This window comes from Lithobates pipiens, unplaced genomic scaffold (genome assembly GCF_037356315.1).
Source record: "Lithobates pipiens isolate NorthernLeopardFrog02 unplaced genomic scaffold, aLitPip1_a1.2 Scaffold_18, whole genome shotgun sequence".
Classification (NCBI taxonomy): Eukaryota; Metazoa; Chordata; class Amphibia; order Anura; family Ranidae; genus Lithobates; species Lithobates pipiens.
In genome coordinates, this window is record NW_027507758.1 from 332,633,709 (window position 1) to 332,648,240 (window position 14,532).

At 40.1% G+C, this 14,532-nt stretch overlaps 1 protein-coding gene across 1 annotated transcript in view; it reads right to left on the reverse strand.

Annotated features, from left to right (window-relative positions):
• The window catches only part of LOC143988073 (dynein axonemal heavy chain 5-like), a 310,868-nt gene that overhangs the window by 29,571 nt on the left and 266,765 nt on the right, over positions 1–14,532 (reverse strand). The window contains exons 94-101 of the mRNA XM_077487337.1: positions 10,413–10,537; positions 7,665–7,875; positions 6,644–6,829; positions 6,343–6,540; positions 5,196–5,294; positions 2,143–2,254; positions 1,080–1,210; positions 875–989 (exon numbers count right to left, since the gene is read on the reverse strand). Coding sequence (XP_077343463.1) covers positions 875–989; positions 1,080–1,210; positions 2,143–2,254; positions 5,196–5,294; positions 6,343–6,540; positions 6,644–6,829; positions 7,665–7,875; positions 10,413–10,537 — 1,177 coding nt within the window. The remainder of the gene's footprint in view (positions 1–874; positions 990–1,079; positions 1,211–2,142; positions 2,255–5,195; positions 5,295–6,342; positions 6,541–6,643; positions 6,830–7,664; positions 7,876–10,412; positions 10,538–14,532) is intronic.

The window sequence follows — 14,532 nt, forward strand, 5'->3', positions numbered from 1 at the left end:
ACCATCCTGTGGCCTCAGTGGCTTGGGTGGATCTGGTTGTGGAGATTTTTTAAATCCAGCATAGATCCCTCCTGGAGCTCCTCAAGAGCATATCTTCACTCGTGACCAACACCTTAGACACTGGCAAAAAAAACTGATGTGCTCCAGGAAGGAGGAGGGGTTATATAGGGGAGTGAACTTCCTTGATTGGGTATACCAGTGTCAACAACTGAAGGAGGCCCATAACCATTAAGTAATTACTTAAGGCTCTGTGTCCCATGATGTATGATAAAGAAAATGTGATTTCCATTGTGGTGCGATTCTGCATGACCAAAGTCACATTTGAAATCGCCTTAGTGTGAACCAGGCCTAAAGAAAAATATCACTTTGATCTAAAAAATAAAACCAAATGATTATTATTTTTTAAGACTTATATAGTGCCAACAGTTTGTGCAGCGCCTTAGAAATAATAGGGACACAGTACAGTTAAAATACAATTCAATACAAGTGGGTCCCAATCGGTAGGGCTTGCGCCAAATTCATGAAGCATTTGTGAGACTTTTGGTTCTGACAGTGACTTTGCACCAAATTCAGGTAGTTCTAAAATGAAACACTTTTATGTTGTGTCCCATTGAATGTGCCAAATGTAAAAGTGGATGTAATAAAGACCAACTCTCTTTTGGCGTATAGAGAGAGAAACTGTCTCAGACAAATTTTGTGAAAGTGTCTCATGTGCATTCTAAAGGTGATGCAGCATGAGCCAAATTCAAGTACAAGTTCTAGACAGGTACATGAAGTTGGCACCTTCTTCACCACTTTTAGAATGCATGAGAGAATTTCCAGTATAGTGTACATCAGGACTATAGCATACATTAATGTAGACATTTTGATGCACCTTTTTGGGATGTTTGTGTTGTTTTTGCAGACTGAACCCAATGCCTGTATGTAGTCAGAGAATCATAAACTTGGCTTAAACTTGTGATAATATAGTTTTGTTCACCAAAAGGAACCTGAAAAAGAAGTTAAGGGATAGTTATCAGTTTAGGTACGTCTTGGGTGTGTTGCTGAGTAATGCTGTATACAAGGTGCATATTTATTACCAGTGGTGATGAGTGCATGTGAAAGGATTCTGGAGCATCCAGGGAATACGGAGGGATGGATTCCATTGCTTGTTTCAGAGAAGCAAGATTTACATCAGAGTTAAAGAAAGCTGCTGGAATCTTGAACCTTACTGCAAAAACAAATTAACATAAACAAATGTATGTAATGTGTATTTGAACATTGTTCTTTACAGTATGTGCTACATAGAAAACACAAACGAATGACATAATAAGAACAGACAAGAGCATCAAGATTTCATGAGTTTGGAAGGCTCGAGCTCACATATGGCTAAAAAAGCAAAATGTACAAAATGTATGGCTAAGATATGAAAGCAGGCATTGTTTCAATAATGCTAGTTTCTTTGCTGTCTAAAGGCCATATACAGGTAGATTTTTTGGTGAGCCAAAGAGGGGTTGAGGTGGACAGAGGAATCTCCCCAGCCGGAACAATTTATTTAGACAGTGAGACTGGATTGATTGCCGCTACTAATCAACAAAAGTTTTAAAACATGTCCCTTTGACAGAAGTCAAGCAGAGGTGGCCACACACTGATTGTAATTGGGTCAATCCCTGCTGAACTGGCTGAACCCCTAATCCTGACCCTAACCTAATCTTAACTTTAAGCCCTTACCCTAACAAAATAATAATAATAATAATAAATGAATAATAATAATAAAATAAATAAATAAATAAATGCTGATGGAAAAGCTGGAAAACCTTGCAACAAATGATGCAACAGATGATAGTTTTCTCTATCAGTTAATTAAAAAAACCCGGCAAAGCTCAAGAATGCTACATAAAAACACCAGAAAAATGCTCAAAGATGCTATGCTCAGGTGCGAATGGAGCCTAAAGGGGGCAGTTAAAGGGGAAGGGGAGTGCTAAAAACATGACTCAACCTTGCGTTTTTAACACTCCCAACTACAAGTTTAAATGCACCCTTACTTGCCCTTTGTAAATTTACTAATAGTTCTAATTCAAAATAAAGAACAAACCACTGCAAAACCAATACGTTTCTAAACTATAAGGTTATCAAAGCAAAAACAGAAATATATTAACTTACATTTAGTGAGTTCATTGTCTCGCTTTGTAGAGTTAATGCTAATCCAGTAATCGATCATTGATGATAAAACTGTCATATCTAAATCATCTGAAACATTGCAGCCATAAATAATCTGATGAAAAAGAATACTTCACAATCTTAGAATGGTGCATTAACTTTTTATTCATGGCAGAGTTATACATGGGATCCATTACTGGATAAATCATTATGCAGAAGCATGTGAAATAAATTGTAAAAGTCTGCTTCTTTCCAGTAATCATGTAATTCAAATACATATACTTGCCAATTACAGTTTGGGCCTTGTGTCAGCATGGGGAATACTGGCATACAATATAATAATGAACATAATATAATGCCCATTATGAGCTACACACAGGAGGATGCTTTGATACCATACTAGTATATATCAAATTTTTCATATATTTTAACCACTTGGGTACCGCGCTATTGCAAAATGACGGCAATAGCGCGGACCCACATTTCCGGGACTACGTCTATTGACGTCATCCCGGATACGAGCGGCCTGCGCGCCCCCTGAGGGGCGCGCGCGGCGCGCTCTGTGATCGGCGAGTCCGTGAGACTCGCCTGATCACCGATCCGTGTAAGGGGTCGATCCCGACCCCTTATCACGTGATCAGCTGTCAGCCAATGACAGCTGATCATGTGATAAAACGGAGCCGGTAATCGGCTAGTATTCCTCCTCGCGCTGACAGCGCGAGGAGAAAAAAAAAAAGCCGATCGCCGGCGGCCGTGTTCGGGACATCAGTCCCGATCACGGCCAGCAATTTAAACGGACACCTGCCCCCTGCCAGTGCCCACCTGCCACCCACAGTGCCATCCTGAAATAAAGTAAGTGCCCCCCTGTCAGTGCCACCCAGCAGTGCCCATAGTGCCCACAGTGCCACCCAGCAGTGCCCACAGTGCCACCCAGCAGTGCCCACAGTGCCACCCAGCAGTGCCACCCACAGTGCCACCCAAAATCTGCCTCAAAGGTGCTGCACCCCAGTGCCGCCCATCAGTGCCCAGCAGTGCCGCCCATCAGTGCCCAGCAGTGCCGCCCATCAGTGCCCAGCAGTGCCACCTATCAGAGCCACCTATCAGTGCCACCTATCAGTGCCCATCAGTCCCATCTATCTGTGGTACCTATCAGTGCCCATCCGTGCCACCCATCCGTGCCACCCATCCGTGCCATCTTATCTGTGCCCATCTTTGCCCATCAGTGCCGCCTTATCTGTGCCCATCGGTGCCGCCTTATCTGTGCCTATTAGTGCCGCCTTAACTATGCCTATCAGTGCCCACCAGTGCAGCCTATCAGTGCCCACCAATGCAGCCCAGTGCCCACCAATGCAGCCCATCAGTGCCCACCAATGCAGCCTATCAGTGCCGCCTAATCAGCGCACTTCAATGAAGGAGAAAAATGACCCGTTTGCAAAATTTTATAACAAACTATTAAAACATGATTTTTTTTTTTTTTTTTTTTGCATCTTTTTTTGTTTGTTTAGCAAAAAATAAAACTCCGAGCTGTAACTAAATACCACCAAAAGAAAGCTCTATTTGTGGGAAAAAAATGATAAAAATTTCATTTGGGTACAGTGTTGTATGCCCGCGCAATTGTCATTCAAAGTGCATCAGCGCTGAAAGCTGAAAATTGGTCTGGGACTGAGGGGGGTTTAAGTGCCCAGTAAGCAAGTGGTTAAGCACTTTGCTTGAGATTAAAGGAAATCCTCTTTTCTGGGAAAACAGCTGTCTAGAAATTCCAGGTCATAAATCTCGGCTAGAAAGAGGTAATGCTCTAAGAGGGTAATTTCCAAAAAAACGTAAAGAATCCTGAACATCATCAGTAACTAGCATCTTTTCCCTGGTCTCATTTAGCTACTGAAACTGAAATGGAGAGAAATAAGAACTGGTTATAAAATCACTATGTAAATAACTGCAATATAGAGGTTATTAACACATAGCTCCTGTTATCCAAGCCCCTCTTCTCAAAGCACCAGAAGGATAATGAACTTGGCTTTTCCATACCACTGGTGCCCCAAAATGTGGTGCAGCTATTGCACAGCAGGATTCAGAAGTGATGCCTTGTTTATAAATTGCAGTCCCTTTTCCCTGAACAGGGAATTGGTAAGTGTCCATAACCTCTTACCCATTCACCTTGGAGCATAAGTTAAAAAACACATTCACCCCGCTACTTTTCTGTGCCATGAAGTCAATAACCATACATTGGAAGAGAGCAATCCACTACTCTATTGTCTTTTGGAAGCATTTGGTCATTTCAAATCTCCCTTTATAGCAGGATACCTATGAAAATAGGGGCAGAAAGAAAAAGTTTAATAATTAATGAGCAGGTGGAGGAACCATCCACTGCTGTGAATTTTGCAGCTTGATATCTGTTTCTGAGATTTACTATGTGGCTTGCTAAGGCTCCCTTATTTGTTCTCCACTCATTCGTTCCTGACATGATGAAATGCTCTGTTCACATAAATAACTGCATTGTGGACTGGCACATGAGCCATTATGTTAGATACTGTAAACTGTTAGTTGTAATTGTGTATATTACTCTTACAAGTGACCTCACCTGCCCTAAAACCCATCAGTATATATTTTTTTCTGACGTTTATCTGATTACCATTGCCAAGGCTACCCTTCTCTTCATGTTATAGAAGCACAACAGAAAATCCCCCCAAGAAAGCAAATCCTTTCTTAGACGGTTGTTACCCTAACAGGTTTTCTCAATTGTAAGGTTTCTTTGTAAAATTTTACATTTAACAACATTTTCTGTCCCACTGACAAGGGTCAACAAGAGAGGATGAAGCTCCCCAACAAGGACAGCTATAAAAACCTAATGGAATAGGAAGACAATTTATTATAAACACATAGTGGCCTATGTATATAAAAGTTGATGAACAAATCTCACAATCATTCGTCTAGCTGAGACAAAATTGGACTGTATTTTACTTAATCCTGGAGCTGGACTTTAAAGATATTTTCAGGTAAAACAGAACCTATATTCTTTACATTTATGATTTTTCTGTATATATATATATTTTACATACCTCTGAAAGCAGATATCTGACGGCTGTCCACGATAAAGCCTTTCCTCCACCTTCATTATTACTGTCTTTGAATTCATCTTTAAGCACTTTAATGCCCTCCTGATAAGGAAATTCACAAATATTTTATAGTGATTTGTGTTCTGTCAATCAACCTCAATATCAGGTTCTAATGTTTTAAGAATAAGGTAAAGACCATTACATAGAAATATTAAGGTCAGTTGAATTGCTGCTAGTGGCCTTTTAGTGAAAGATAGAAAGAAGACAGCAATGAACAAATTATAGTCCTGTATTATTGTGAACTCAATGTATCTGGGTCCAGGCCTGGACAGATTTCCTGAATGGTAATGACGTTCAGGTGGCGAATCAAAACTCAGTGAAGTCATGGGAGCCGAGTCATAGAAATCAGTAATGGCCATTTTATAAGCTAAAGGCTTGACATTGTCAAACAAATGGCATGGAAGGGCCATGGACTGACCTAGGAAACATGTACCAAATCTAAGAAAAAGCATTTAAAATTCTATTTGGAGCAGAGCAATTTTGATAATGCTTAAAATTAAACATTATATATAAGAATTCCTTTAAAAAACATATCTGGGGGGCTGCCCTTAAACTGCCTGTGAAGTGGCACATCTGTGCAATGTATACAACTTACTACAGCTAGACTGACATTTACAAAATAAAAAAAATGCAGTTTAAATTTCTAATAAATTACAGCTCCTGGCTGCTTCATACTGTTTGTAAACAAAGTGGGATTAGGGTCTGGTATGAATTTCAAGGAGAACCCCCACACAAAAAAAAAACAAATGTGGGGTTCTCCCAAACCTGTGTTCAGACTGAACCAGGAGCCCATCCCTAGCACTGTGTAGTAAGCTACAGGTACTGTAATTTAGTCATTGACAGCTCAGGAACAACAAGTCTGAGTCACAGTAATATGGGACTGAGAAGTTGCTAGTCCTTAAACTTTCACTAGAACAGTCAATGGATGTGTTTATATGAGAAATAATTTGAAGTATTTTCTATGTTCAATAACCATTTTCTCTAAGTCAGATAACTAATTTGGAGACAAATAAAATAAACAAGTATATTATTGCATTACATCGATAAGTTATTGTTAGTTTGCAATAAACATATTGGGCATTGTGCATACCATTAATTCTTTACAGCCAAAACGCATCGTATCTGGACAATTCCAGCCTGCTGAAATGCCATACATTGATCTTGAGCGACTAGCACAGTGGAAAAAACACAGGTTGTGCAGTAATGCCGGCCACTCGGGACGAGGACTTGACACCAAGGTTTCATTGCTGACAAACTGCCAGGACTGAATGACTCCTCTTCTAATGTTCTGTAAATAAAACAAGGAACAACACACCAATTGAGTTGCATAAAGAAAATAATCAAAGCACAGTGTTGTCCATTGTTATGCATAAAACTTAAGTGTTCTTTACCATTGGCATATCCACAATGGTTTTTACAGTGTAATGAAGCATTCTTGTTGGCAGCTCTTCACTGGCTTGAACAGATAGCCACAAGCGGAAGTTTTTGTCTGGGTTCTTCTTTGACTTTAGGATCTCCCCTATTGACATCATTAACTTGACAGAATTGTGGATGTTCTCTAAGAAGAGCCAACTACCCTATTAAATAATTACATCAAATTTAAGCATATTATTACATTTGGAAGTCAAGTTGGATTAGTGTAGATATACATAACATTCAGCATAAAAAAAATGGATAAAAAAATATTCTAATGGTCTCATTTTAGCCTATACTGCATAACTTGTATGATTGTGACATTATTCTGGAATTTTAACTTTTATGATATTTTTCGAGGGTTGTGATTAACCATGCAATAATTTGGAATCTGGGGACTCTAAAAACAGCTTCTGCTACCTTCTGCATTCCTGGCATAGTGCATAAAAAGCATTTCATTTTTATCATCTCAGGCATAGATATGCTGGGACATGTGTTCTTGGTTAAAGATTAACTTTTTAATTCTATGTTGGATGGAAATGATGTTGGAAAGAGTACACAAGATAGCACTGTAATGCATTATCAACTGACATAAGACACAACCTTGTGCAGTGGTTTATTTGAGTATGTTGCATTATTGACTTGTGCTTTGTGTGTGTGCATGACAGACTCCATTCCCCACAAGTAAATGGTGGCCATTCTGCAGATAGTGGCAAATACTTCAGTATAATAATGTGCCCAGTGTCCTCTAAATCAGGGTTGATACCCCTATTGTCATTGAAATCTATCAAGGACAGCCAAAAAGCTGGTAAGGGGAAAGTAAATGGAAGCCTTTGATACATTCTTGTAGAGTAAACAAAGAAGTAACAAAAGTATACTTAGCATATAGCTTTATCATTGTATTTATAAATCATCATTAGACAATCAAAAAAATTTTTAAGAAGAAGATGGTTTTCTACGGTCAGAAAAGTTGACTCAGATATTATGATTTATTTTCACCTCTGACATGGCATTTAGGAGTAATTCATCTATTTCTTCATCAGGTGTACTGATGGGGAATATAGTTATCTTCTGGCTCTTCCGCTCTGCAAATTCAAGGAGTAAGGTGCGAGGCAAATTACAGTCACTGCTATATAGAAGTAGCCCTGGCTGATAAGGTGACATCCAAGACAAAGAGGTCTGAAGATCAACAACTGCTTCTGATGTATACCTATAAATGTACATAATAAATAAATGTATTATTTCCTTTATATCCTTTTTTTTACTTCTATTGTCCTCGCTTTACATTTATGCTTCCATTATAGCATTTTATAGCAACTTATCTTTAAACTTGCATTTTTCCATTTAACAAATGAGGACCCCTTCATTAAGGCAGCGGTCTTACTACTGTCTTTGATGAAGGGGTTTCTGTGGCCAACAACTTTGTAGCAATACATCTCACTGTGATAACCTGCAGTCACGCATGACTTTCATAACAAACAGCTAAAATCTCTCTCTTCACTAACCTTGGACCTACCGCAAGGTCACGCAATATCTGCAGCTAGGTAGGTTTCTCAGTTCACTCTCCAGAAAAGCCTCCCCTCATGAGGAGTTAACCCTGTTTAAAGCTCTGTGCCTCCAAAAGGACAAACCTATGGGCAAACCTTATTGTCTTATATATCGTAATATACTCTATGATATGCTGCTTCAGCATACAAACCCAAGTATCCCCTATTTTATCTTTGTGTGGGAAAAGGACCTAGGCACTCAATTTTCAGCAGACAAAAAACAGAAAGTGCCCCTATTGACACATATGGCCTGTGTCTCAGGAAAAAAAAATACACAAGATCCTTACATAGTGGTATTAGTACCCTGGCAGAATCTGAATTTGAATTCGAGCCCAGGATCTCTGATGTGTCTGGCAGTGGCTCTTCTTACTGGGCCATCTGAGATGCTGGAAAGCTCCCAGCCTGATCTCTTGGACAACCTTTCTATGTACCTTTCTGGTGAATTTATGAACTTCCTAATTAAGTCATGTCTCAGCACTACCTGTTTGCAAGATTATGTTGCTCTTTTCCAGCCAACATCTTGCTTCTTGCTCTCCTGCTGATGTCTGTATCTTCCCTACCACTTGCCATCGACCTTTGGCTTGTTCATCAACTACGCTTCCACTTGATCCCAATCTGAAACCACTTGTTACCGAACTTTGGATGGTCATCAACAAGGCCTCTGCTTGATCCCTACCTGATACATCTGTTTCTGGACCCTTGCTTGCTCACCTCCTGGTGGGGCAAACCTAAGGACTGCAACCTGGCACTAACTAACTAAAACCCATCTCAATCATCAGGAGATGGTGAAGATTCGTTAGTGCTTAGACCCTGTGTCTCAGGTGAGCCCACGTTAGATGGACCTGCTGGTGAATTTATCCTGCTGGTTACTGTGAGAACCTTTCTACTGCTATAGCTACTGGCCTTCAAGCTTGACTCCTGATCGTGACATACCACCCAATGCAATATAAGATTCTTCCCTCCACCCCCATAACATGCTGGGAAGGTCATATTAACTTCTCACTGGTGTTAATTTTCTCTCATATGTCTTTTGTTCCTATATATTCCAAATCTATGACATGGTCATAGATATACACACACACACACCTGCCTCCTCTTCAGTTGCTTTATTCCCAATGCTCACCCTTTCTTACACACTGCCAGGAATGTGATCCTGAGACATTGTAAATCAACCTACTCTTCCACAATTTCCAAGTGGTACATTGAGATAATCAGCCTTCAGGTCTAGAATAACTGGTAGCCGAACACCAAGATGGGTGCTATACCTATATATTCAATTCAAATGTATGGTTCGCTTTCTCCTGTTCCCCACATTTCAAAACCATTATTTCATAAAAGCCTGATGCATACTTGCCCTGGGGTCTTACCTCTCCCATCCATCAGCCATATAACATCCTCTCCACCACATTTTTTGTCCTTTCTGTCTTTTTACTACACACTTTTGGCTTCGCACTAATATTCTCTTTCATTCTCAACTGTTCACTGTTACTCCAATGTATCTTTTTTTTATTTTCCCACTTGGCATCATGAGGCTGGAAAGACCAACTGAGCTAAGATCTTGCAAAATTGGTAATCGGCTATATCTTTGCAAACCACCAATAACCATCCTAGGGCCACTGATTTAAAATTGCTGCATTTGGCATAGTATTTCAACAGAGTCCCAGAACAGGGACTGGGTACAACCCACTTGGTAGGATGTTTATTGCTTCATTTTGTTTTTTCATGCTTACTTTGCTTTAAGGTCTGTACTTTATATACGCTAATCTGCCTCCTTTTTTCTCTATGTCTCTTAAATAAACCTTTATTCTTAAAATAAAATAAAAAATACCCTGCTTTTTACATATTTTTGGTTCACTGATGTTTCTACATGTTTTCCTTTGCTAATATTAGTTTGCCATTGCAGCACCCACACATGTGAAGGTGTTTATGACTGTTAGGAGTGTCCTGGATCATATGAACTTACATACAATCATTAAGGAGCTCTCATTAAGGGCTCATGCATTGCAATACAACATTTAGATTTGACAATTATATTTATGCAGAAAGAAATACAGTATATGAGGAAAGCAGAATATGTAGTGCAAAAGTCTCTACCAGTAATTAAAAAATAGGTTGAACAGAATATGAATGTTTTCTATACTAGTAGTGCATGTAATTTATCATGGAAAAAGTTCTACTGAATATTCCATTGCTTACTTACATCTTCCCCAGAATTGCACTGATATAGTTGGATGCTGCTGGCAGAATCCTATCCATCCTTACAGCTCGTAAGATCAGCAATCTATGAAGGGCATTTAGTCCATCCATTCCATCAGGCCATTTAACCTTAAAAAGGAGGCATTAAAATCAACATATCAACTTTAATTTTACAGTAGTAAAAATCAAATCATTTTATACAGGAAAAGCATCTACATAAAAAATAGAAAGAAAGCAGTGTATTGAAAGGAGATGTGCTTGGTAGGACAATTGGGGTATCTAAAGAATACGTTTATTCAAACAAATTAATTTACTTTTCCTTCTAAAATACAGCAGGGGGCATTTCTCAAGCAAATTAGCAACACAATTAGTTGCAAATGAGGTTGTGTCTCCTTCGACAAACTCCAAAAAGTTTACAGACCTGTTTGTCTGTATTCCTGGACAGCCAAATGTGACCGTTTTCAAAGTTCAAAGACATTTTACCAGGTAATCATTAGATCCTTATTCAAATAGTGCCAACAGATTAGGGTTCCGTTCCAAAGACCAGGTTCAGTTCCAACAAAGTAATCCATATTTTAAGCATTCTTAACTACTGTACTGTACTGTAAAAAAAGGTCTAAACACAAAACTCCAGCTCAGTAACATTGTTTTAATGCAGCATGTTGTTCGGGTGGGGAGAACTGGTCGTAAGTCAGAGCGGTCGTTAAACAAGTAAGTCGTTAAACGAGGAGTATCTGTACTTGAATAATAATGCACAGAAAGTTTTCCTTTTCAGTATACTTTATGGTAGAATTATCCTTTTCAAATCTCACCACAACATTTCAATATGATTTACCATAACCCTCCATTTCTTCTTTCTGAGCCATTCTTTGGTGAATTTGTTAGTGTTCTTTAGCCTATTATAATGTTAAAACATCCATTTTGGATTCAGTTTACCTTTCAGACAGATGGCCTCACATTGTCATCAAGCACACTTTCATATGATGTAGAATTAATAGCTGACTTGATGATTGCAAGCTGCAAAGGCCCTGAAGTTGCAAAGCAACATAGTTGGTTCTACTGAAACGCTATTTTTGGATTGTGACTCACATATATTCTGCTACTGTGGCCAAACAACTATCTTTCCTGATACAAAGAATGAGAGCATACATGAATGGGATAGGCTCAGCCTCTCGCCCAATCAGGATTGGTTATACTATATTTAAATAACTTGCCTCCCCCTAGGCGGCATTCTCTTTTTTTTTCCTCAAATGCTCAACTGGTTATAACTGTGAATCAATGAAGATTTTTATTTTTGCCCTCACCTGCCGGATTCATTTGGCCAGCCATACAGGTTCAGTCTCTTTCCTGTGACAAAGCCCCTCTCTTTGGTTGTAAAACTACCATACGAGGGAGACCCCCCCCCAGGTTTAGATACTGGGGGGCTGGGATACTGGTCTCTGGATGCAGGTAAATCAGTTCTGTCTTGTGGTTGGTTGGGACTGATCAAGTCTCTCCTCCCTGGTGAGTTGTGGCCCCACACACACACATTTTGTTAGTGTGGCTTTGGATGTGTTGGTTTCCCTTGCAAAGATGCTGGAAGTTTTTTTTGTGGTTAGGGCTTCCCCCTTCCAAGATGGCTCCTTGTCTGTTTCCTGTGGCTGGACGCAGCTTTCAGTTGGCATGGAGCAGCGAGATGATATTGGGGTAACTTCTGGCCCACTGTAGCAGTGACCGGGAGCTCCAGGCTGCCTGGGAATGGATTGGTCTCCACCTGTCAGGTATGGAGCCTCTCCCATCCCCCCCTTAGCCAGTCGGGGAAGGGTGTTGCACAGAACAGGTAATCTTTCCATGGGCTGTCATGGTGTGTCTGAATCAATATGTTTTTAATATACAAGCTGCCAAAGTAGGTTAAACTGTTGTGCATAGTTCTGTCTGTTTCATTTGCCTCACGAGTTTTTTTGTCTGTAGGACTATTAATGCATGAACTGATATATCAGGTGTTGCTGCAAAGTTGAGTCTTTCCTATTAACTCAGCAATGCCTGGCTTTGCAGGTTTTGGATCACTGTATCAATGCTCTAATGCTTGGATTTGCTGTTTTTTTTTTTAACCTTTACAGGGCAGTTGCCTAGTGTGGATGATCCTGCCAGGTATATTAACCCCTCATTGCGCTGCTTATGGCGACAAAATTATGCTTCAGTATGGATGCCACTGCTATGCATTGTAAGGTCTGTTTTGGGTGCAATGTGTTTAATGATTGCTATGCATTAACCTATTTGTTATGTCTAAATGCTAAATTTCAGTGTTCTGCTTAAGTCACAGTGCTTTAAGTAATTTGGTTTAGTACACTACTATCTGTAATTGCTTCTGTCAAAGGGTTTAACCCTTGCTCACATCATATAGATACATTTGCTTATTCAATGTCTGCAAATGGGTGTGTGTATGGCCATTGATATTGTATTAAGACTATGTCCTAGACAGTACTTCAAGCTATTTATTATGACCACAAACCTGCAGCTCATATCTTGAGCCATAAGTTTACCCAGAGACCAGCCACGATCAATAAGGTGAGGGTCAGGTAGGTATGCTTTCATATATAAAAAGAGTGCGTGGGCAGTATGGATTGTAAAACTTTCCAGCCCTTAAACCAGCACCACTTTTCTAAGGAAAAGTGGCAACTTGTTCTTCCAACAGAGTGCATGATCAGTATGGATTGTAAAACTCTCCAGCCCTTAAATACCAGCACCACTCCCCAAGGAAAAGTGGCAACTTGTTCTACCAACAGTGACAGGTCCTGTTCGGCTCTAAAATTTGTTTCCACTCTTCCAACTCCTCTAAGTCCCACTATGGTTCTTTAGAGCAATTAAGGCTTCAAGCAAATGTTACCAAATCTTGTCCAACAGGAACAATCGGTCCATTGTTGTCAGTCGGGTTGTTCAGGCAAGATGTGTAACAAAGGATCAGGCTCCAAAATCTCATATGGAGTCATGGAGAACAGTCACTCAAACTATCAGATAAAACAGCTACCTTTTCTCTAGATCTAGCTGATGTGTACATGCATACTTTGGTAACCCAGGCTACTGAGAATTTCACTTCGGGCTCATTCAGCAACCACTGACCTTTCCACATTTTCCACAACATTGCTTCAAGTAGTGGCCGTCTTGCAGAAGAATGCCCACATGGTGGGTGACAGTATTAGGACTTATGTGGAGGCAAGTCCTAGCTCTATCCCATGTCTTTGTATCCCATGGTCTCAAATGGTCAAGAAGATTGAGAACATCATAAACTGGACTTCTAAGGTAATGAAAGATTTTGCTTCCTATTCCAGGGAAGATTACCCCACATATGAGAATAGTCCCATTGATGGTGGCCAAGGATAGTTAATCTTATGAACTTTCATAAACTTCCAGACGTAACAATCCATTAAAGTCTTTTCCCCTCTGTGACCTCCAAACAGACGGCTATATGTAATCTCCTATTGTCATAGCAAGAGGGATCTCCTATTCAGGTTTGCCAATGGTAAAACCCGTCTCATCTCATGATGAGAAACACTGCTCTGTGTTCTGGTGTCCCAGAACTTCCTGTCAGATACGGTAAAATACGAAGCCTTGGATGTTAAGGGTGAGTCCATAGACCAACAAGCAGTTCAATGAATCTTAACTTGGCAGTAAACTCAATGGTCAGGAATGGAAGTCATTCCTGCAAGAGGAGCTTCCCAGATGTGGAAGCAGTGGATCTATTAACATCCAACTGGGTCAGCAGGTTAGTCTGTATAGCCACCAGACTCATGATCTCTAAGCTCCTCATCAGGATCATAGTGCATGGTTGGGCAGGTTGAAAAAGGACACAAGTCTGTCTAGTTCAACCAGGATCCGTAGTCATACAGCTGGGGTAAGGGCAATGATCTGGTGGCCTTACAGACCATGGTGTCCTCAAAGTAAAATCTTTGGCCCAAGTTCCTCCTATTTTATTCTTCCCGAGATCTCAGACCTTAAACAGCAGAGCCAAGTGTATCCAAATTCAGCCATGTTACATCTAGCAACTGGGAGACCAAGTTAGGCTCATTGCAGGATCTCACCTTCATTATTTGAAACCTTGTGGAAGCCAGGGGAACCTGCAGCAAAATCCAGGTATACTAGAACAT